The 24879-nt window shown below is 36.9% G+C and overlaps 3 protein-coding genes, 1 long non-coding RNA gene and 2 pseudogenes across 8 annotated transcripts; 5 read left to right on the top strand and 1 right to left on the bottom strand.

Moving 5' to 3' along the window:
* LOC103939676 (F-box/kelch-repeat protein At3g06240-like) lies at positions 1 to 2972 on the top strand. Its single transcript, XM_048569611.1, has 2 exons — positions 1 to 120; positions 1852 to 2972. Exons 1-2 carry the CDS (start codon positions 51 to 53, stop codon positions 2970 to 2972), a joined length of 1191 nt encoding a protein of 396 aa, XP_048425568.1. The 5' UTR covers positions 1 to 50.
* Positions 2973 to 4546: 1574 nt separating this feature from the next.
* LOC103939674 (F-box protein CPR1-like) lies at positions 4547 to 6756 on the top strand. Of its 2 annotated transcripts, XM_009349784.2 has the most exons (3): positions 4547 to 4669; positions 4838 to 6098; positions 6551 to 6756. In XM_009349784.2, exons 1-2 carry the CDS (start codon positions 4665 to 4667, stop codon positions 6084 to 6086), a joined length of 1254 nt encoding a protein of 417 aa, XP_009348059.2. In that variant the 5' UTR covers positions 4547 to 4664; the 3' UTR covers positions 6087 to 6098; positions 6551 to 6756. The 2 variants fall into 2 exon arrangements, with proteins under 2 accessions (XP_009348059.2, XP_048425385.1); XM_048569428.1 differs by lacking the exon at positions 4547 to 4669 and having other exon boundaries at positions 4748 to 6098.
* A 1659-nt stretch (positions 6757 to 8415) lies between these two features.
* LOC125470227 lies at positions 8416 to 9810 on the top strand (annotated as a pseudogene).
* Positions 9811 to 12086: 2276 nt separating this feature from the next.
* LOC125470282 lies at positions 12087 to 13461 on the top strand (annotated as a pseudogene).
* A 2623-nt stretch (positions 13462 to 16084) lies between these two features.
* LOC103928690 lies at positions 16085 to 21433 on the bottom strand. 4 transcript variants are annotated; one of them, XR_007252741.1, is made up of 7 exons: positions 21387 to 21433; positions 18943 to 19037; positions 18652 to 18756; positions 18400 to 18481; positions 17603 to 17720; positions 16628 to 16688; positions 16085 to 16129 (listed from the first exon to the last, which is right to left on the bottom strand). It is a non-coding gene; the product is annotated as an uncharacterized LOC103928690 (long non-coding RNA). The 4 variants fall into 4 exon arrangements; XR_007252740.1 differs by having other exon boundaries at positions 16097 to 16129; positions 18652 to 18784; positions 21387 to 21431; XR_007252742.1 differs by lacking the exons at positions 16085 to 16129; positions 16628 to 16688 and adding exons at positions 16740 to 17020; positions 17114 to 17229.
* Positions 21434 to 23679: 2246 nt separating this feature from the next.
* Positions 23680 to 24879, top strand: LOC125470303 (F-box protein CPR1-like). The gene has a single exon (XM_048569161.1). The coding sequence runs from the start codon at positions 23680 to 23682 to the stop codon at positions 24877 to 24879; it is 1200 nt and encodes a 399-aa protein (XP_048425118.1).

Raw genomic sequence — 24879 nt, 5'->3', positions numbered from 1 at the left:
TTGCTTTGATCAGATGGAAATTGCAGCCTGGGAATTCAAAGTTTGAAGCAATGGCTCACAATTTTCCTGACGAAATCATACATGATATCCTGTTTAGATTACCTCCTAAATCATTGATCAGATGCACCTCAGTGTGCAAGCCATGGAACTCCATGATCAAAAATCCCAGTTTTATACGCACCCACCTCAGCCGTACAATCGATCCTAATAACCAGTTTGACACCCATCTCCTCCTTCTGTACTTGTTTATGCCTTATTGATGTTTGACCTTCGGTTTCTTCGTTAAATTGATGACTTGACAACCACGAGACCTGTTTATGGATCGATGTGGAAGTAATTTGCACCACATGGACCAAAAATAGTCATTACGAATCTTCAAGTTCTCTCGGAACGGCAAACGGTTGCACACTTTGGTCACAATGGTCCAAGTGTGGCTATGCAAAGCATTCTGTCAAAATCGAGGGTTTCTTGAGAAGCAATGCTGATCATTATGTGTTCGTAAAAAGGAGAAAAGAGGAAACTACTGTTCTCCTAGTGTACTCAGTTTAAAACTCTAAATGAACTAAATTTATATATTAGTAAGAACTACAGCTAGTAAGCATGTTGAGTAATACAGTTATTATTAAGTAGAGCGAGCTTTTGCTAATACCAATCAAAACACAAAGCTAAGGTCAAAATTCGCATAGAGATGATAGACGTTTACATCTGCTTGACCATCAATCTACTGGAGGCCTAGAAGGTTTAATAGACGATAAAATTAAATTGATAGGATTTCAAAACCTTGGTGTGCAAAAAATTAAAAGTTTGTGACCTGTTTTAAAAATCACCATAAATATGAAGGGTGTAATTAGCCCTAAAGTTTTGATTAATTATCTTCTCCAAGAATTACCTTTCTTGTGCTTATCCATAAAGCTAAACAAATGTTTTTTTTAGTACAACAATATCACTAAGGGGAGGGGAGAGTTTGGCCAAGCCACATAATGGGCAACCTAATTTGGTATTGAATTCGCAACATGAGATTAAATTAGTCCCTAATCAGTATAATTGTTGTAAACTTCTTGTTTAAGTGTAATTGTATAAATCCTATATTATATTTGATTCTAATTATCCTTTCCTATATGGACTTGTATTCCTTTGGGATGAAGGATTTCTTCCATCTTATTACTACAAATAAAGGCACTGCGCAGGAGATAACACACACATTCCTCTACACAACCCTACAAACACATCTATTTTCCCTCCTGGCCGGCCGGCCCCCTCTCCTTGTCAATTAAATATAGGCCACAACAATAATAATGTTTTAAAAAACAATATTACTTAATATTTAACGTAACATTTAAGCAAGAAAGAGTAACAAAAGAAGGGATGTCCTCGTTAGAATGCGACTCTGGTACTTTTACTTGAGGAGAGGTAATAATTTCAAAAGCGAACCTATAAATAGATGATGCATGAAGCTCATCCAACGCAATCAAACCCTAGCATCCAACACGCTTTCTTCTCTAACGCAACACAAGAGCGAGACTCCGTTTTCTCAACTCCAATTTTTGGCTCATCGATCAAATCTTGTGAGTTCTTAATATCTTTTATCGTCGTCTTCTTTTTCGAGAGCAGGATTTTGTTTGTTCTCTTCTGTTTTAGTTTTTGTTATAGCAACAGTTCCCCTGAATTTTAGTTTCTTCTTCTCAATTATATAGCTAGGTTATTGTTTGTAATTATATATATTTCCTCACTCACTCGATCTCTATCGAATCTGCAGCCTGGGAATTCAAATTTTGAAACAATGGCTGACAATTTGCCTGAGCAAATCATGCAAGATATACTATATAGACTACCGCTGAAATCTTTTGATCCTATGCACCTCGGTGTGCAAGCCATGGAACTCCATGATAAAAAATCCGAGCTTTATACGCACCCACCTCAACCGTACAATCGATCTTAACAACCAGTTTGGCACCCACCTCCTCCTTGTGTGCTGTACTCGTATAGATAAACAGTCTGGATTCTGCCATGGTGACCTTGAGTTATTGGAGCATTGCAATTTGCATTATGATAACCTTGCTTTTGATGAGTACTGCAAACTAGAATTTCCAATTGTTCCCAAGGAAGAAGCGGGCAATAAAGTTTTAAAGGTGGTCGGCGTTTGTAATGGGCTGGTGCTTCTTACGGATTGTATATATTTTTCAGGTAACACCGTCATGTTATGCAACCCGTCTACGAGAAAGTCAGTGACCCTTCCCAAGCCTCATTATACCTTCAAAGGAGTTCGCGGTTATTATGATTGTATTGGTTTTGGTTTTGACCCTGTGACTACTGACTATAAGGTTGTGAGAATTACCTTTGAACAATGGCCCAATCCGAGTGCTTTTTATGAGGTTTATTCACTGGCTGGAGGCTCATGGAGTGATCCTTGTTCTTTGGATCACGTAAACGGACTTAAAAGAACTTGCATGCCCGTTTTTGTTAATGGTGCTATTCACTGGAAGGCATACCACCGTTCGACAAATAGTGATTCTAAATATTTCATTTTGGCATTTGACGTGGGCAGTGACACATTTCGCAGGATAATGACTCCAGAGAATTTTAGAAGCTCAAGCGGCGAGGACTTTTATATTTCAGGTTACGGGAAATCTATTGCTCTGTCCAAGCTTTATTATACTAATATTGGAGAGCATTGTGTTGATATATGGTTGATGAAAGAGTGTGGCATGGAAGAGTCATGGACCAAATTGACAACTCTACGTCCAAAAGGTCCGCAAACAGGACTTTGCTACAGGCCATTATGTATTAGGAAGAGTGGTGATCTAGTGTTGGTACCGACTGATGGTTATACTGGTAGGCATGAATTAATTTGTCTAGACCTTGTGAGCATGCAATCTAAAAATCTTGGAATTCATGGATATAGATATTACTATGCCGAATCTTATGTTGAGAGCCTCATCTTACTTGACAAGACCGATGCAGTTTCTTACTGAGAAGAACAGGTAAGGTGATAGCATTGATTTTTCTTTGGTTTTCATTTTCTTATTCTTATGCATATACCTCTAAGGTCCCAACTGACTGACTTGATATGACCGTAAGATTCTGGCGTCGGAACAAAGTTTGTTATGGATTTGTTGCCTGAATTATTAATTATGGCCCTGTAATTGGTTGTTTATTTCACATTCATGAAATGGACATTGAACCGAAGTGGTGATTGATGATTCTTCAAAAACCACCAATGTGGGAGAATTAATGAAAGCAGGACATACGAGTAGTGATAACTCTAGTAAATGTTATTTGCCCGTGAAATCACGAGCAACTCATCATTCTACGTTGTTGCCTTTCAAGGTGCAGACCATGTAATACACTTGCTTGGAGGTACCATGTAATTGTTAACATCATTCATTCGTCCTCCATGCGGGTAGAAAATGGGGCAGATAACCTTCATTACGATGCCTTCTCTGTAGCTGCGTAGTGCTAGCCTTGCTGCTCCTGATGTTAAATTGTTCCAAAGTGTATCAAGATTTTCAATCTTTCATGAAACCGTACCTTTCTGTTTGCTAGGAGATCGTTTGGGATTTTGGTACCTTTTCTTCAGAAGTTTACGAAGACTTGTAATCTTTGATGAATTTGCACTTTTCTGTTTGGTAGGAGATGATTGGGAGTGCGTGATCAATTTAGGATACTGTAACAATGACATCTCTTGTCTGAATATTCTTCTAATGATTTGTCGGGTTTGTAACCATTTTTCAACAATGCAACATGCAAAGGGGACAATATCATGACCAACTAGTCTATGGTTAACCAATTTAAAATGATCTCGAGCAGAGATTATTTGCTATTTGTCTATAGTTGTTAGATGTCCACATATTTAGTACTTCAACGATACGTAAAGAACTCATATGAATTTAAGATTGGAGTACCTTGCGCGTAAAATATAAACCTTCAAGATGACCCAAAAAAATAAGATAATAATCAATAATAAGGTACCCTGCAATACAAATGAGTCAAACGATATAGGATTCTACTACGAAATATCTCAACCTTAGTCTCAAATCACTGCCAAAGAAAAATCCACGCTCATTACCTAACGAAGGCACACAAGTGATGTAATAAAGTAGCTACATTAACATGCTAGGTGTTGAGGTTCACTTTCTAATACTTGCCACGTAAAAGTATGCTAATTGCATTCATATCACATCCAATCCGTACAGTAAGATATTGTCTACTTTGGAGTATGCACTCACGGATTTGTTCTTGGATTTCCACCCAAAACATGTCTTATAGGAAGGTGGATATATACATATAAAGCACATCACCTTCTCTCCTTTGACGATGTGGGATCTCACATGCCAACATCGTAAGAGATTTCTACCGCTATCTTTAGAGGAACAAGCTGACACCTATTGCGAATTCAAAGCAAATGTGAATAGTGCGATGTGAACTATGCGTGGGTTCGTCCTGCGCCGGACCAGTTTTGAAAACATAAAGTGGGTCATGTAGCAGAGCCCATAATTCAAGTTTTAAATTAGCAATTAAATAAATAGCCGAAAACGACGTCGTGTCGTTGCTCTTTTTCTCTCTCCCTCCCTTCCCCTCTCTTTCAGATTTTGTTTCTAATCAAGCAAAAGCCCTCGCTCGACCGAGACTCGCTTCCTCAGCTGCGTTTTCGGTCGGCTCATCGAATGCTGTGAGTTCCTGAACCTTGCTTTTTTAATTTCTTTTTTTCTGGGGTTTATTATTTATCCTATATAAAAAAAATGAGGATTTGGGTTTAGTGTTCGTTTTTTTTTTCAGATGGGTTTTTGATTTTATATGCAAGTTTTAAATTTTTTTAGTTCTTGATACGAATGTTCAGATGGAAATTGCAGCCTGGGAATTCAAAGTTTGAACCAATGGTTCACAATTTTCCTGAGGAAATCATACTTGATATCCTGTTTAGATTACCTCCTAAAACATTGATCAGGTGCACCTCAGTGTGCAAGTCATGGAACTCCATGATAAAAAATCCCAGCTTTATACGCACCCACCTCAACCGTACAATCGATCTTAATAACCAGTTTGGCACCCACCTCCGCCTTGTGTACTGTGCTCGTATAGTTAAACGGTCTAGATTCCGCCATGGTGACCTTGAGTTATTGGAGGAGCAATGCAATTTGTATTCTGACAACCTTGCTTTTGATGAGTACTGCAAACTAGAATTTCCAATTGCTCCCAGGGAAGAACTGCACAATAAAGTTTTAGACGTGGTCGGGGTTTGTAATGGGCTGGTGCTTCTTGCTGATAATAAAGTTTGTTCAGGTAACACCTTCATTTTATGCAACCCGTCTATGAGAAAGTCAGTGACCCTTCCTAAGCCTCATTATACCTTCAAAGGAGATCCCGGTTATTATTATTGTATGGGTTTTGGTTTTGACGCTGTAACCAATGACTACAAGGTTGTGAGAATTACCATTGATCATAGGGAGGATCAGGATCCGAGTACTTTTTATGAGGTTTATTCACTGGCTGGAGGCTCATGGAGTGATCCTTGTTCTTTGGATCACGTATTAGGACTTGACAATATTCGCAAACCCACTGCTTTTGTTAATGGTGCTATTCACCGGGATGGATGGCGCCGTTTGACAAATGGTGGTTCTGAATGTTTCATTTTGGCATTTGATGTGGGCAGCGACTCATTTCGCAGTATAGTGACACCAAAGGATTTCAGAAAGTTATACAGCGAGCATTTGTGTATTTCAGGTTACGGGAAATCTATTGCTCTGTCCCTCTCTTATTATACTGAAATTATAGAGCCTCGTCTTGATATATGGGTGATGAAAGAGTATGGCGTGGAAGAGTCATGGACCAAATTGATAACACTATGTCCACCAGGTCCAGAAGGACAATCTTTGTACCAACCATTATGGTTTAGGAAGAGTGGTGATGTAGTGTTGGTACTGACTGAAAGTTTTGTGAATGATGATAGTAGGCATGAATTAGTTTGTTTAGACCTTGTGAGCAAGCAATATACAAATCTTGGAATTCATGGATATAGATATTACTATGCTGAATCTTATGTTGAGAGCCTCGTCTTACTCGACAAGACTGATGCAGTTTCTTACTGAGGAAAAGAACAGGTAAGGTGATAGCATTAGTTTTTCTTTGGTTTTCATTTTCTGGTTCTAATGCATATACCTCCAAGTTTGTTATGCTTTTGTTGCTTGAATCATTATGGCCCTGTAATTGGTTGCTTATTTTACATTCATGAATGGACATTGAATTATTTTACATTCATGATATGGACATTGAACCGAATTGCTGATTGATGATACTTCAAAAACCACCAATGTGGGAGAATTAATGAAAGCAGGACATACTAGGAGTGATAACTCTAATAAATGTTATTTTCCCGTGAAATCACGAGGAACACTTCATTCTACGTTGTTGCCTTTCAAGGTGCAGGCCATGTAATACTTGCTGCTTGATAGTAGCATGTTCGTCTTTGGATATTTTTTTACATTTTGTACATATCTGCGTTGAACATTGGTTATTGTCCTCCGTTAAGCACATTTGTTCGTCCTCCATGCAGGTAGAAAATGGGGCAGATAACCTTCAAGACTCTTACGGTGCCTTCTCTGTAGCTGCGTGGTGCTAGCCTTGCTGCTTCTGATGTTAAATTGTTCCAAGTTGTATCAAGATTTTCAATATTTGATGGAAGTGTACCCTTCTGTTTCCTAGGAGGTGTTTGGGATTTGGTACCTTTCTTATTTAACTATCTGTAATTTCGCGTTTCGACATCGCTTGTACTTGGGATTTATCATGGAAAAATGGAGGATTTGGATTTAGTTTAGTTTTTTTTCGGAAGGGTTTTGATTTTTCTATATATAGAGTGGAGATGTTTGGTTTCATCCGCAATTGTTTTGGTTTTTGACTTGAATGTTGTTCATAAGTTAGTTTTTGAGTTTAGGATACTGAAGAATGACATCTCTTGCTTGAAAAGTCTTCTAATGATTTGTCGGGTTTGTAACCATTTTTCGATAATTCAAAATGCAAAGGGAACAATATCATGGTCAACTGGTCGACTTATGTGTAGGAAGTTCAAGTTATGTGTACTTAAAAGATGTGTTGCACACTTGTCATTCAGTACTATGATCTGATGGTATTCCTCTTTATTTGGAAATGAAATGTTTTAGGTTCGAACAGATGGCAAATTCAATGCCAAATTAGGTTGTCCATTGTGTGACCTAACCAAACTCTCCCTCCTCTTAATGTAAAAAATATCGATACACTAAAAAAAAAAATTGCTGGACACTTAAAACCTTTATTAGTTTTTGCAAGTGGAGCTAAAATGCTTGATTTTTCATTGATATTTTATTTGAAATAAAGAGAAAAGGGAGGGTTGGTAAAGGAAGTATAACACACGGTCCGACACCGAATCTTAGTAAAGGCTTGTTAGACATTGCGTTTAGAGCGGCTAATAGTTGTTTCAAGTAACCAAATATGTACGTTTGAAAGAAAACAAAAAAGTGGTTATATATGGATTATAACAACGTTTTTTTAGTACTTTTTGAAGGGTACCTTGAAAGTAAAATGACAAATTTGGTGAAACCTTCGTAACATAAAAAAATGCCCCTTTTCTTACAACTTTTAAAAAGAATAATTTAACTAAATAAGAGCAAATTAGTAAAATAATTTGGAATTAAAAAAAAAGCCCCACGTAGAGAAGTAGCTATTGGTTTTTTTTTTTTGGTCAAAAACTATTTAAAATTATTAATTACTAATTTTTTTTTTGACAAACGATAAATTTTGTTAGATTAAATATTAGATTAACCATCGTCATAATTTAAACTCAACCGTCATGCAAAAACTTAACATTTCCACTACGATAATAAAAGACAACTTACTACTAATTTTTTTATGAAAAAAAGAAAAAAAAGAATCAATTATCACGTGTGTTATCTGGCAGGAAGAGGCTCGTAGATTATAATATGGAAACAAAAAGAATATGAAACTTGCGCGTAAAGATGAAGCCTACAATTCAAGCTTTTAAATGGGTCTATAGATAAATTAACATATTAAATTGGGTTTGTGAGGGTATTTTAGGTATTAAATTTGAGTTTAAAGAGATATTGATAGTTTAATTAATAATAATATGGATGTACAAATTGGGTATAGAAAGATATTACATGAGTCCAAATAAAATTTTTCATATCTTATTCAAGAAATACCTTTCTTGTGCTTATCCATAAAGATCCATAAAGCTAAAAAAAATGCTTTTAGAATCGAAGAAGCACTTAACCATTTAATTAGATGATGCAGGAAGCTCATCCAACGCAATCAAAACCCTAGCTTCCAATACGTTTTCTTCTCTAACACAAGAACGAGACTCCGTTTCCTCAACTCCAATTTTCGGCTCAGCGATCAAATATTGTGAGTTCATGTCTTTTTTTTTTTTTTCCCTTCGTTTTTCAAGAGCAGGATTATGTTGTTCTCTTCTGTTTTAGTTTTTGTTATAGCAACGGTTCCCTTGAATTTTAGTTTCTTCTTCTCAATTATAGCTAGGTTATTGTTTCGTAATTATATATATTTCCTCACTCAGTCTATCTCTATGAAATCTGCAGCCTGGGAATTGAAATTTTGAAACAATGGCTCACAATTTGCCTGAGGAAATCATACACGATTACTATATAGACTACCGCCGAAATCTTTGATCATATGCACCTCGGTGTGCAAGCCATGGAACTCCATGATAAAAAATCCGAGCTTTATACGCACCCACCTCAACCTTACAATCGATCTTAATAACCAGTTTGGCACCCACCTCCTCCTTGTGTACTGTGATCGTGTAGTTAAACATTTTAGCAACAGCAATGGTGAGATTGAAGAAGAGTTATTGGAGTAGCATTCCAATTTGCATTATGATAACCTTGCTTTTGATGAGTACTGCAAACTAGAATTTCCAATTGTTCCCAAGGACGAACTGCGCAATAAAGTTCTACGAGAAAGTTAGTGACCCTTCCTAAGCCTCATTATACCTTCAAAGGATATCGCGGTTATCATGATTGTATTGGTTTTGGTTTTGACGCTGTGACTAATGACTACAAGGTTGTGGTTATTACCGTTGATCAATGGGATGATCCGAGTGCTTTATATTAGGTTTATTCACTGGCGGCAGGCTCATGGAGTGATCCTTGTTCTTTGGATCACATAAGTGGACTTAAAAGAACTTGCCAAACAACTTTTGTTAATGGTGCGATTCACTGGCAGGCATTCAAGCGTTTGACATATGGTGGTTTTGAAGATTTCATTTTGGCATTTGACGTGGGCAGCGACTCATTTCGCAGGATAATGACACCAGAGAATTTGAGAAGCTCATGTGGCGAGCACTGGTATATTTCAGGTAACGGGAAATCTATTGCTCTGTCCAAGCCTTATTACAGTAATATTGGAGAGCCTTGTCTTGATATATGGGTGATGAAAGAGTATGGCGTGGAAGAGTCGTGGACCAAGACAACTCTATGTCCCGCAGGTCCACAAAGAGGAGTTAGGTACTTGCCATCATGTTCTAGGAAGAGTGGTGATGTAGTGTTGGAACCGATTGATGGTTGTTGGTATGATGATAAAAGTTATGAATTAGCTTGTGTAGACCTTGTGAGCAAGCGATTTAAAAGTCTTGGAATTCATGGATATGGACATTTCTATGTTGAATCTTATGTTGAGAGCCTCGTCTTATTCGACAAGACCGATGCAGTTTCTTACTGAGGAAAACAACAGGTAAGGTGGTATGACGGCTTCTGTGTAGCTGCCAGCTGATGACATAATGTTCTTCAGAAGTTTTATGAAGACTTTGAATCTGTTGCCCTTCTTTCTGTTTGGTAGGATATGACTGGGAATTTGGCCCCTTTTTACCATTTGCATTTCCATTGAATAGAAGTTCTTTCTCGTTGTTTCCAAACAAAGCCCAAAGTAAGGAGAATCTCTTCAAAGTGAGATTCTCCACCACCTCATGTTTTTATGATTGTAATTACAATAACTTCAAAATTCTATTGGAAATAGAGAAATGCTAAGGAGACTTTTCAAAGTGGGACTCTCCACCACCTCATGTTTTTAGCACAATTTTCGTGCCTGTTGCAGTCATATTTGGAATATAAATGTGATTGTGTAAATCCTAGTATATCTAGGAGTATCTTTTATATTCCTTTTAGTAGCCTAATTTCTATTAGAGTTGTAATCCTAAAAGGATAAGGATTTAACCTATCATACTACTATAATGGGGTGATACAACACACACCTCACAATTAAATTTCTCTCCTCTCTCTCTATCCCTTAGATAGCTCAATTAAATAGGCCTACAACAATGTCAACATGATAAAACATTGTAGAAAAAATATGAGGTCGCGGAGAGTCATACTTTAAAAAAGTCTTCTTAGCATTTCTCTTGAAATATTTCACCACCCTCAAATGATAAACATAAACAATGTACAAAAAAATTTGAAGTGGCGGAGAGTTCATAAAGAGTCCTACTTTGAAAGAGTCTCTTTAGTATTTCTCTTGAAAATATCTTTGTTCACCACCCTCAACTGATGGTGATGCTCATCACTCTATTTTTGTACTATTTGATGAGTTTAAATTTCAAAATTTGTATAGTAGATAATAAGTAGGATGATGAACATTATTAATACTTGATAATAGTGAGCAAAAATACACAGAGATCTAAAACTAAAAGAAACATATGTTGTCAGTCTTTAAGCGGTATATTCACATAATGGTCAAGGCCTATTCCTTTTAGCCTCTACCTCTGAAGTTCAAACCTTCTCTCCTTTTCTAAGGGCAAATTAAAATATTAATATTGCTTGTATAAAAAAGAATAAAGTGGTCAGATTAGTTCTTTAAAGCCATTTTATAAGTTCGCCAAAGCTTCACCAAATCAATTATTACAGTCCGGTTTATTTTAGACTGTTTGACTTTATATGGTCAAATACACTTAAATTGGACACTATGAACAAAATCTAGTGTGACATTCTAGTTCAATAACATAATATTATATGAAGTTAGACTAATATTTGATATTGTATTATCAAACCGAAATTAGTACCATTAGGCCAAAACTGGTGTCGTTAAACCAAGACGCCACATTGACTGCTTAAGGTCCATACATCTAAGATACCCTCCAAAATAGGGGGCCAAAGTAGAATTTAGATAAATTAAAGCGGTAAAGTTTATCATTAATCCCTGTATAAACACAAGATGAAGGCCTTTAAATCTCCAACGGGCATATAAATACAGAGAGGGAGATACACAGGATCTTCCTTCCACTAGGGTTTGTGCCGACGCCTTTCCCTCACCTACAGAAAGCAACGCCCTAGAACCCAGAAAGATGAAGGCCTTTAGGAATAATTATTGTAATATAATTCTGATTGTATTCCTGTTTTATAGAGATTATACACCTTTGTGCTATGAATATAATTATCAGATTATAATTTCTATCAGAAGGACAAGGCTCGCTTCCTTAATTCCAATTTTCGGCTCATCGAATTTGTGAGTTTCTAAAGTCTTTTCTTCTTTTTCTGGTGTTTTTATTAGAAGAACTTATTTCCTATAACAATGGTGTTTTTCTTCGTTCCTTCAGATGGATTTGGATATTTGGTTGCTCTACTGTTAAAACAGTTGCTTTGATCTCTACTGCATTTCAATTACATTTAACGTAATAGTTTCCAAAGCAAACCTAATGCAAGGATATTTGGTTGCTCTACTGTTAAAACAGCTAGCTGTTTGATCTTTGCTACTCCCCTTGTTGCCAATTGGTTTTATGATGGAACCTCAATGTTCTTCATGGTCTCGGAGTAGGCTGTCTCACATGTAAAGCCAAAAGGCCACAGGCGCTTCACGTCACCTCGTTGTGTTGTCCACGTGATAGACTTGAAAATTTGCCACATGAGGGGGCGTGTTGAGAATGAATTCCACATTGATGGGAGAAGGGACCTTGTATGGGCTTATAACAGGTTGGACTACTCCCATATTGCCAATTGGTTTTATGATGGAACATCAACCTTCTCCACAAATATTGTGTTTCCTAATGTCTCTTTTTTCTTTTGCTTCTTTTTTTTTTTTTTTTTTTTTTTTTTTCAAGAGAAGGATTTTGTAGTTCTCTTCTGTTTTAGGTTTTGTTATAACAACACTTCCCTTGAATTTTAGTTTCTTCTCAATTATATCTAGGTTATTGTTTTGTAATTATATATATTTCCTCACTTATCTCTATGAAATCTACAGCCTGAGAATTCAAATTTTGAAATAATGTCTCACAATTTGCCTGAGGAAATCGTACATGATATACTATATAGACTACCACCTAAATCTTTGATCAGGTGCACCTCAGTGTGCAAGCCATGGAACTCCATGATCAAAAATCCTAGCTTTATACGCACCCACGTCAACCGTACAATCTCTCTTAATAACCAGTTTGGCACCGAACTCCGCTTACTCCACTGTGTTCCTAGAGCTATTCTTTCCAGCAACGTCAACATTTGCGCAGACGAACCAAGGGAGGAGCATTACAATTTGCACTATGAAAACCATGCTTTTGATGAGTACTGCAAGCTAGAATTTCCAATTGTTCCCAAGATGAATAAATTTCTTCGCGTGGTTGGAATTTGTAATGGGCTGGTGTTCCTTACTGATGATACGGACCGTTTAGGTTACACGTTCATGTTATGCAACCCGTCTATAAGAAAGTCAGTGACACTCCCTAAGCCTCGTCTATCCTTCGAGACAATTGACCCGTACTATGCTTGTATTGGTTTTGGTTTTGGTTTTGATGCTGTGACTAATGACTACAAGGTTGTGAGACTTATCACCGATCTATGTGAGGATATGAATACTATTTATGAGGTTTATTCACTAGCTAGCTGGAGGCTCATGGAGTGATCCTCGTCCTTTGGATCTCGCACGTTTAGTTATGAATCCTCGAAAACCCCTTGCTTTTGTTAATGGGGCTATTCACTTTGAGGCATGGCGCCACTTGACAAACCATGGTTTTGAATATTTCATATTGGCATTTGACGTGGGAACCGATTCATTTCGCAGGATAATGGCACCGAAGAATTTCAGATGCCCAGCTGGGACCGCACACTAGTCTATTTCAGGCAACGGGAAATCTATTGCTCTGTCCAATCTTCGTTATACTTGTCTTGAGATATGGGTGATGAAAGAGTATGGCATGGAAGAGTCATGGATCAAACTGAAAACTCCAACTCCACCAGGTCCACAAGGAAAAGTTTTCTACAGGCCACTATGGTTTAGGAAGAGTGGTGATCTAGTGTTGGTACGGACGGATGCTTGTTGGGGTGATGATGACAGCCTGACAGGTATGAATTAGTTTGTCTAGATCTTGTGAGCAAGAAATTTGAAAATCTTGGAATTCATGGATATGTATATTACCATGCTGAACCTTATGTAGAAAGCCTCGCCTTACTCGAGACTAACGATGCAGTTTCTTACTGAGGAAAACAACAGGTAAGGTGATAGCATTGATTTTCTTTGGTTTTCATTTTCTTCTTGTTCAAATGCATATACCTCCAAGGTTCCGAGCGTGACATGATATGATCATTCGATTAACAAAGTTTTTTATGCATTGGTTGCTCATTTTACGCTCATGAAATGGACATCGAACCATTCAATTAAAAAAAAAAATCAGATTTATTTGGTAAAAAAAAAAGTGAGCCAAAACAAAGTAGTAATTACCATTGTCATATCATGTCAACCGAACTATTTGGAATACTAAAATTTTGGCACGGTAATGGTATATAGTTTGTCAAACCAAAAATTTGATATGGTAATTGTTACGGTAACCGTACCGAACCCACCCTAGTAATACTTGGTTGATAGTAGCATGTTTGTCTTTGCAAATTATTTACATTTTTGATATACCTGCATTGAACATTGGTTATCGTCCACCGTTAAGCACAGCTCCCTGAAGCGTAATTGTGTTCATTCGTCCTCCATGCAGGTAGAGCAGATAACCGTCAAGACTTTTACGATGCCTTCTTTGTAGCTCTGTAGTGCTAGCCCTTCTGCTTCTAATGTTATATTGTTCCAAAGTATATCAAGATTTTTTATGAAAGTGTACCTTTCTGTTTGCTTGGAGATGTTTGATATTTGGTACCTTTCTTATTTAACTATCTGTAATTTCGAGTTTCATCTTGATGTCCTTACTTGTGAAGATCGCCCCTTCGACAGCTGAGAAAAATTTTCATATCTTAGTTTCATAGCTCGAATATTTTCATCTCTTTCATCACACTACTCTTTCCTTCTGTAAGTGTAATAGTACTACAAAAGGTATTATCAATGGCTTGAAAACATGGGACTTTTTATGCCTTATGGATGTTTGACCTTTAGTTTCTTAGTTAAATTAATGACGTGACGACCACAAGACCTCCACATAGACCAAGAATAGTCATTGAGGAGCTTCAAGTTCTCTTGAAAGGACAAACAGTCGCACAATTTGGTCACAATGGTACAAGTGTTGCTTCAATCTATCATAAAAATCGTGTTCCATATCTGCTTTGATCATCAATTTACTAGGTCCATAGGACAATAAAAATAAATTGATATTCAGAACTTTGGCGTGCAATGTAAAAAAAAATGAAGGTTTGTAATCGATTTTAAAAATCACGATTCACGATAAATACGAAGGGTGTAGTTAGTGTTGGAAAATTAGTTATTATTTTATTATTGTTTATGGTTTTCTTGGGGGCTAAGGATAGTAGAGTTTCTTGCTGTCAAGAATTAGGGTTTTGCTTTAGTTTTCACTATATATAGTAGTGATTGTATTGGTTTATTTTATCAAGTCAGTCAAGATGTAGTCTCTTTAGTTCATGTAACATTCTTGGCAATTCTATTTATTAAAGTTTCATGTTCGATCAGTTTGTTCGTTGTTTGTCTCACAGTCCGATATTCAACTTGGTATCAGAGCAAGTTTGATCCTTCTAGGTTGAATCTATTCTTGGTAGCTAGTTTGTCTTGTCACGTTCCTCTTCTTCGTTGTGGTTTGTCATTGTGCCCTAGTTAGGGTTTTGTTGCTTAAAAAAAGGGAGAGAACAAAAAATTTGAATCTGTTTGCAGCACTACGTCATCGTCTTCTTCTACACTCAGAACAACCGCCACGAACCCGCATCACCATCCACGCGTGCTGATCTGCAGAACCATCCACCGCCGCTACCGTCCCGACAATCTCACCGCCGCTAATTGTGTCTAGCATGTCTGTTCCCTGCATGTTTTCTTGCTTGCCTGAATCAGGAACACAAACCACCACGACCTGCCGCTGCTGCCTGACCAACTTCTGCCTTGTCGCCACTTGACCATTGCACCAGACCTTCACCATCCCGCTGCACCATACCTGCACCGTGACATCCCCACCCGTTCTCTGCCGCACCCATCATCCTGTCCACCTACCCAGGCCACGACTACTGTTTCTTGAACAGTGAAACCGCTGTCTATTGCGTCCTCGCTGAAAAGACTGCAAACACAACTCAGAGTTTGAGTTCGGAGTGTTGGTCTGCACTTGTTTTTGCATCTAGTTTGCTACCGTGAATCAAAGAAAGAGAGAATGGAGTTGAAGCTTGGGCCTTCGTTGATTGAAGCTAATGTTGGGCCTGATTTGTTTAGAGGCCCACATGGTAGACCTAAGAATGGGTACTGTTGGGCTTGTATTGGTTGATTTGAATTCAGAATGAAGTTTGCTTGGCTATCACCCAAGTGATAAGTTTTGTTTTATTCGTTGGTTGCTGCAGTTGGGATATAGGAATCTAGTCCGTTTAGTGACGAAATCCATACTCCCAACGTTTGGTTGCAGAATTTGTTGATTGCTAGAATTGCTTGTTCGCTCGCCTGCTTTCTTGGATTGTTCGTTTGCTCGTTTGAATCGCTTGTCTTGTTGTGTCCGCCTAAAGGAGCTTGCCTTGTCGTGTTTGCCTAACGGAGCTTGCATCCGCATCTGCTTGTTGGCAAACTCATGATGTGTACCGCCATGAGATTGAAGGTGGTGTTGGAAATTAGTTATTATTTTATTATTATTTATGGTTTTCTTATGGGCCAAGGATATTAGAGTTTCTTTCCCGTCAAGAATTAGGGTTTTGCTTTAGTTTTCACTAGCAGGACTGCCCGCGCTTTGCTGCGGGTTTTCAAATCATGAATAATATTCATAGAAAATTTAACTGAAAATGCTACAGCGATATAATCGCATTCTTAAATGTAACAATTTAGAGAACGCATGTTTTACATGAGTAACGCTCACAAAACCACACATTTACACAATTATCTCCAAATGAAAGAAAAAGCAAGAGATATGTGAATTGATCCATAAAATACGTAGTTTAATTTACATTGCTACTCATTAAGTCGACATCAAATAGAAGCTTCACATCACAATAATTAACCACAATCCTCTGTTTTTGTAAGTGCAAAATGAAAAACGGAATCAAATATTAAACCCAATATCTTCACAGCACAATGTTCAACCCAACATCTTCACATTAGCTCAAGAACTATATTGTTTCCAGAGCTTTCCAATTTCCCAGCACGGAACAACAAACATAAAAGCATTAAAATAGCTCTAAATTAAAACAATAGGATGAACTGCAAAACGATAGAGGAAAGATTAAGAGCTTACCCTCACAAAATCAAAGCTCACCAAAATGCTTACCCTAACCAAAGAATCGTAGAGAATAAATCTGCATCAACATGTAAATCATAGAAAAAAAAAATTAAAATTTATAAATACCATCATTTCACTACTAATTTGAATAAATCCAGAAACAATACATTGGAATAATCTTTTAGGTCTTCCAATATTAATAGGTTAGAAATTCAGAAGATAAAACACCACAATTCATTAAATTCAAAGTTGAACAATTCATTAAATTCAGAGCTTACCCACTGTAACATCAAATGATAGAAGCAAGACTTGTGTTAAAAGTCATGTGATGTGTATATTTACAGACACCAAGATTTTACATGCCCAAGAAAGGGAATCACTCTATTAAAAAGAGAGGAACTACTGATACTGCAGGTACATTAACCATACCACTAATTTTAAATGACAGCATATGCTCGAGTAAGCGAAAGACTAAAAGACGAAAAGAAGAGGGTTATATACCCGTTTCAATGTCATTGTCAGGGGCCTCTTAAACCTGGTTCCAGAATGAGGATAGTCCAACACTCTCGTAGTGACTAATACTTATTGTGACCTTCACTCAGTTTGTGAATTAGAAACTTGAAATACACCAAAAATTATATTAATAGCCATTCCCCTAATTTTAACTACTAACAACGTAAAGAATTGGAAATTACAATTAAGACCAATGTTTTCCCCCTTTTTTTTCATTGCCATAAAAGGCAGAAAAACAAAGGCTTCTAAAACTCAAACCAACCGTCTCATTTCTTCCCAAAAATAAACACATTTTAATCCAACATTCATAAATGCGTGGTCAAACAGGGGAGAAAATTATGTTAATTTGAGCTTCAAATTTACAAACATAACTGTTTACAATAAGCATATATAACATGATTTGGTCTGCAGTGCTTTCACCAATAGTTATAAAAAACAAAGATTATAAAGATATGCATGCAATAGAATGACTATTACCTCCAAGTAAGCAATTGCATGGTTGCAATCTAAGTTGCACACATCATGTTCAATCTGATAGCTTCAGTATAGCACTTGACAACATTATTTCAGGCTTTTCCTTAAATGAAGTATTTCCCTGGGAAAAGATTAGCAAACATAGAAATTGAAACAATACACATAAGTACATTGGTATCCCAGTTCTTTGCTAATAGAAAATGAAATTAAGGGGATGGAGAGACCTAATTTCAACTTTTTGAAGGAGAACACCACACTTCATTCATATCAAAGAACAGCATGATTCCAATTTCAATTTTGAACATAATAAATCGCATAGCATTCATATATTACTTCAACTTCTTTCAAATTTACTTTTGTATTTAAAGATTGTATGTTTTAATGAGTCTAAATTGACTATATATAAATTATACCTTTTTATATTTAAATAATAATGTACATTGTATAATTACAGTTATAGTCCATGAATACAATTAGAGGCCTTTGAATTTCTTTGCAAGAGAAGATTTACACGGAAAAACAACTGCAAATATACAGAAGGAGGGAATTTGACTTTTGTAGTGCATCTACTCAGCAATTTCTTAATATAGATACAACTGAGCAGTGGGAGAGCTTTAGCTAATACTATTCAATTCCACAGGTAATTATAAAAAAATAATCACATAATTTCTCACAATAAAAATCAATGTGACTAAAAACAAATGATATGTATCAACTTTGATGATTTCCCTTATTTTCCCTCTCCTTCCCAGCAACCAAACAGGGGCAAAAATTACCAAAAACTGAAAAGATTGAAGTACCTGAGCAAGTTGGAATGCCTGGGTTGCCATATACACTTGGTGTAAAAAAAATAAGGGTGGGCATTTTCAGAGCACCTAAACCCTTCATCCACAAACGTATGTAAAAAATCATACAAAATAATATTTTGAATGCATTAATCCGTAGAAACAAATAAGCTAAAATCAAACTTCTCTATCAGAAAGTAAAGACACGATCCAAAAATCCATTAACATAAAAAAGATGTCAATGTCCATTAGCAGCAAGTTTCTCACCTGGAAGACAAATCTCTTTTTCATTCCTTGAACTGATAGAAGACCTTTCATACGATATATGTCCTCACTTCGTTTCAACAACAGTGTACCAAGCCATACGTTAGCCTGAAAAAATAAAAACGAAATCAGTAGTCTTTGTCAGGTTTTCTTTCATACATGCCTGGACAAAGACTCTGGATACAACTGGCCCTCAAATATGTACTTGTCTCATTCAAAGGCAACAGGTCCACATGGAAGACACAGAAGAAATTATCAAATATATTGCAAAATACGACAAAACAGAGATCCTACCTTTTCAAGTTCTAAGTTCCCTTCACAAACTATGCTGACAGAAGAAACACCAGGATCATGAACATGATCATGGGTGTGGTGATCCTCATGATGGTCTGCACATCAGTTTCAAATGTGTGAATATCAGTTCATAAATCAAATCACAATTATAGTGGAAGATCAGAACTCTTAAAGCAAATCAAAATATTATCCAATCAAAAACCAAACTAAAGCAAATCACATATTGATAGGAGCATATTTAGGCGACTTACTTAGCTTGTTTTCGTGCATCTATGTTGTTAATTCATAGTTGTTTTAGTAGTTTAAGCCATTTTCGTGTGTTTTTAGGTTCATATGGCTAAGGAAGCAAAAAGATGCATTTTGGAGCATTTTGGAGCAAAATTGGGCTTGGAATGGATAGCATATGATTGGAGCCAAAGTGTTGGACGAATTTGAAGGCCTTGTATTCATTTTGGACATAAAACAAAGGGCCTAGCCCATTCTCTCTTAAACCAACCCCAAGGCCATGCATTTCCTTCCAATTCCAAAGCCCACAATCACTTCAAAAGCCATGCAAAGAACCATCCATTCCATCAAAAACAATCCATCAATTCACATGCAAAACCACCATTAACACACATGCACCCAAACAAAGCCAACCTAGCTAACCCTACATGCATTCTTTATGCAACTCTTCATCATTCCACCATTCATTCTTTATTCCACAAACAAGTCACATGCATTTCCACCTTCCTACTTCATCATTTCACCACATTCTCCCTCTTTAACTCATTTCATTATTCATTCACTTTGCATTCATTCAATTCCACCCCACATGCACCCTTTATTCTTCATCATTGCAACCATGGCACATTTACACCAACAAAACAACTCCCATGCCATGGCCTACTCATATTCCCATTTCCTTTCCAACATCTCACATGCATTTCCACCTTCCTACTTCATCATTTCACCACATTTTCCCTTTTATTTCCACATGCAATTCTTCATCATTGCAACCACAAACACCTTAAACAAATAGCCATATACATCTCCACTCCTCCTATAAATACCCTTGCATTCATTCATTCAAAAATCATCTCATTTCATACACAACACACCACAAACACTTCCATCTTCTCCCTAGCCGTGAGTTTCTCTCCATTTTCCCTTCCATTTCTCCTCCATTTCTTCCATTTCCATAATCCCCCAATCCATTCAACACACCAACAACATCCCTTAGTCCTTGTGCCACAATAAAGAGGAAGATAAGAGGGCCTAAACGTTCATACAATTCACGTTTGAGTTGTTGGAATGTTTACGCGTTTCTTTGATTTCAATGTTTAAATTCAATTCTCTTTGTTTTGTAATATGAGGAATGGAAGAGAAGAGTGCCTAAACGTTCATACAATTCAAGTTTGAGTTGTTGGAATGTTTAGGTGTTTCTTTGATTTCAAAGTTATGAGGAACTAAACCCTTTTTGGCTAGGGGTGATTTCAATACCATGATTATTTATGTAATATGAATTGATGAATTCCGGTTATGAACTCTTGATTCGTGAATGCAATTGGCTTAACTATTTGATGATTAACTTATTTGTGTTTGTTGATTGAGGGTCGACACTTAATTAGCATGCATGAATATGTGGCTAAAGTTTAAGAAGGTTTCACATAATCGTTACTAACTTATACTTGAAAGTAGTGAAGGTCGCTTGTCACGATCGCGTTAAGTTTAATTCTTAGCATGAGTAACATGATGTCATAGTTGCAAATGCTTTGTCAATGCTTATGGTTTTCATTATTCTTAATGATCTTCGATTGTATCTCTATTATGATGACATGTAGGGAACTTTTGAGAATATTTTGGGTTGTCGAATGATGCCATCCAATCCAATAATATAAGGAAAATCTGAGGGTTAACTAGTGATGTCACGGTTAATGTGGGGCATTGTCGTTCATAATTCAATGAAGGAATAATTGGAAATTGATTCATATGCATAAATATCATGTGTGGAGAAAGAACCTCTAGCTAATTCACCAACCATCTAATTTCACAACACTTGTTTACAATCTATCCATATTTACAATTTGTTTTGTTTCCAAGTATCCATTTTAGTTTAAATTCGTCCAAATCCAATTCCCCCCTATTTCGTTGAAGTCTTAGTCTTAATCTTTCTTATTTTTAGTTTTGCTTTCTTCGAGCATTAAATAGTGTTTTATATTGAGTTTTTATGTTTTTAAGTCAATTTAAAAGGTTTTAGCAAGCCCTCCTAATCTCCGGTCTAGAACGATCCCTCACTTATCCATTCTACTACAATTGTCAAACGAGGGTTTAATTTGAGTGTCAAGTAATTCTCACATCACATACGCAACAGAAGCCGAACACAAATCCCACATTTCACAACCAAATCATCATATTAGTTCGAAACATTAAATTCTAAGAACTAAAAATAATAATAACAGTACCTTAAACTGAATCTTGAGGTGAGAACCTCTTGCTTTGCAACCTGTAACAAACCATAGAAATTAAAACCCACGAATCCACAATCAGATAAAAACAATTTTCCAAGAAAAACAAAACCAAGATTGATATACAAAAGAGCATTAGATCTATAACTTGGAAAACAAAAAGAAAAAAAAAAGCCATACAAAAAACCCCAAAAAAAAAAAAAAAAAAAAAGAACCGACCTTAAGACAGAGAACAAACAGGCAAACAGAGAGATGAATGTGCAAAATGAGAGAAAAGCAAACTAATAAGGGAAATTAATATCTCTGATGATTCCCTCAAAATCTGACCTAACACACTAAAAAATTCGAAAATAATCCACTTATCTTTCGAAATCACTTATCTTTCTAAGCTGATAGAAAAAAAAAAATTTAAAAAGCACTTATCTTTCGAAATCCAAGCATGCAGCGGTAGATCCGGATAACCCGTATGGTTTTCTCTGACCATCCCCACTCTCCCACTTCTGAAATCCATGACTCATACCTTCCCCTTCGCTCTCTTTCCATCGTCATCTCTCTCTCTCTCTCTCTCTCTCTCTCTATCTCTTTCTTCCACTCTCTGTCAGAGTCTCCATCACCCCGAAACCCTCATTCAAGGACAGCAAATGAAACTGTACACAACAACCCTCGAATTCAGTCAAAACCGAGAAGACAAAACCCACTTTCCCAGTTTTCAAATCCATCACCCATACCTCTCCCCTGCGCTGTCTTCCCATCGGCATCTCTCTCTCTTTCTCTCTCTCTCTCTCTCTCTGTTTCTTCCGCTCTCGGCATCTCTCTCTCTCTGTTTCTTCCTCTCTCTGTCAGAGCCTCAATTCCCCGAAACCATCAATGCAACCCTACACGGCAACCCCAAAATTTAGCCAAAACCGACAGGACAAAATTGCCCTTCCAACCTAGTCCACATATAATGGGTTTCTTGCAAATAAGGTGAAATAAAGGGGTAATTCGTCCTAAACCCTCCGGACAAAATTACCCTTCTCAGTTCAAATATATACCCTTCAAACCCAGCCCAAATCTCATGGTTTTATTGTAAATAAGATGAAATCAAGAGGCAAACAATTGACTGTAGCCGAATGAACAGTCAATTGCTCCTCAATTTTAGAATAGATAATTATATATAGTGATGATTGTATTAGTTTATTTTATCAAGTCAATCAAGATGTAGTCTCTTTAGTTCATGTAACATTCTTGGCAATTTCGTTTATTAGAGTTTCATATTCCGTTTGTTCGTTTGTTCGTCTCGCACTATGATATTCAACTGTTAGCACCTAAGTTTTTATTAAATATCTTCTTGAAGAAATACCTTTCATGTGCTTCTCCATAAAGTCAAAAAATGCTTTTAGAATCAACGAAGCACATTTAACTATATGGTCCCTAATCGGTAAATAATGTTTCAAAAAATATTTCGTAAGTTACGAAAGAAGGGATTTTTTTTTTATGTTTTTTTTTTTTTGAACAAATGATATTATCTACACTAAGCGGGGTGGACTTAGCCACATAATGAGTTAGCAATAAGATGGTTCAAATTTGTCTTTGGTAATACTTAAATTTAAGACCTCTCACTTATAAGCGATGAGGAATACCACTAGACCGTAGTACTAAATGACTAAACACCACGAGACACTACTAGGAAAGGAAAGCTAAACACCGTGAGGGAAAGAGATCCCTCTGGATCTCTCCCTCCAAAACCCAAGGATCAAGTAATTCCGGCCTTTGAAATTTGATCCAACGGTTAAAAACAGATAAGTTAGTAAAAACTTTTAAAATTTTTAATAATTTTTAACCGTTTCATCAAATTTCAAAGACCCAGATCACTTGATCCTTGGGCTTTGGAGGAGGGAGATATGCGGACAGGATCTCTTTCCCACCGCGGGAAACTAGGTAATAATTTCCAAATGAACCTATAAATAGATGATGCAGGAATTAAGCTCATCTAACGTACCCAAAACCCTAGCTTCCAGCACTGTTCTTCTCGAACACAACACAAGAACGAGACTCGGTTTCTCAACTGCAATTTTCGGCTCGATTAAATAGTGTGAGTTCCTAAAGTTTTTTTTTCTTCTTTTTCTTTCAAGAGCAGGATTTTGTAGTTCTCTTCTGTTTTAGGTTTTGTTATAACAACAATTCCCTTGAATTTTAGTTTCTTCTTCTCAATTATATCTAGGTTATTGTTTTGTAATTATGTATATTTATTTCCTCACTCACTCTATCTCTATGAAATCTACAGCCTGGGAGTTCAAATTTTGAAATAATGGCTCACAACTTGCCTGAGGAAATCGTACATGATATACTATGTAGGCTACGGCCTAAATCTTTGATCAGATGCACCTCAGTGTGCAAGGCATGGAACTCGATGATAAAAAATCCCAGCTTTATACGCACCCACCTCAACCGTACAATCTCTCTTAATAACCAGTTTTGCACCCACCTCTGCCTACTCCACTGTGTTCCTAGAGCTATTCTTTCCGGCGACGTCAATGTTCGCGCAGACGAGCCAAGGGAGGAGCATTACAATTTGCATTATGACAACCAAGCTTTTGATGAGTACTGCAAGCTAGAGTTTCCAATTGTTCCCAAGATGAATACATTTCTTCGCGTGGATGGAATTTGTAATGGCCTGGTGTTCCTTGCTGATGATAACGACCGTTTAGGTTTCACATTCATGTTATGCAACCCGTCTATAAGAAAGTCAGTGACACTTCCTAAGCCTCATCTGTCCTTCGAGCCAATTGGCCGGTACTATGCTTGTATTGGTTTTGGTTTTGACGCCGTGACTAATGACTACAAGGTTGTGAGACTTATCTCTAAGAAATTTAAAGATCCAAATACTTTTTATGAGGTTTATTCACTAGCTGGAGGCTCATGGAGTGATCCTCGTTCTTTGGATTTCACACATTTATCTATGAGTCCTAGAAAATCCCATGCTTTTGTTAATGGGGCTATTCATTTTGAGGCATGGCGCCCTTTGACAAACGGTGATTATGAATATTCCATTTTGGCGTTTGACGTGGGAAGCGATTCATTTCGCAGGATAATGGCACCAAAGAATTTCAGCATCCCAGGGACCACGCAATTGTTTATTTCAGGCAACGGAAATTCCATTGCTCTGTTCCAGCCTTGGTTTACTAGTACCGGAGAGCTTTGTCTGGATATATGGGAAATGAAAGAGTATGGCATTGAAGAGTCATGGACCAAATTGACAACTCTAAGTCTACCAAGTCCACAAAGACGAGTTTTCTACAGGCCATTATGGTTCAGGAAGAGTGGTGATGTAGTGTTGGTTCCGATTACTATTTTATGGGACGATGATGATAGGTATGAATTAGTTTCTCTAGACCTTGTGAGCAAACAATTAAAAAATCTTGGAATTCAGGGATATAAATATTATTATGCTGAATCTTATGTTGTGAGCCTCGTCTTACTCGACAAGACCGATGCAGTTTCTTACTGA

This window comes from the organism of the source record quoted next, unplaced genomic scaffold (genome assembly GCF_019419815.1).
Source record: "Pyrus x bretschneideri cultivar Hongxiangsu unplaced genomic scaffold, Pyrus_bretschneideri_v1 Contig5, whole genome shotgun sequence".
In the NCBI taxonomy this organism is placed as follows: Eukaryota; Viridiplantae; Streptophyta; class Magnoliopsida; order Rosales; family Rosaceae; genus Pyrus; species Pyrus x bretschneideri.
Note: the sequence above shows the minus strand (reverse complement) of the source record. Positions and strands in the feature narration are given on the sequence as shown.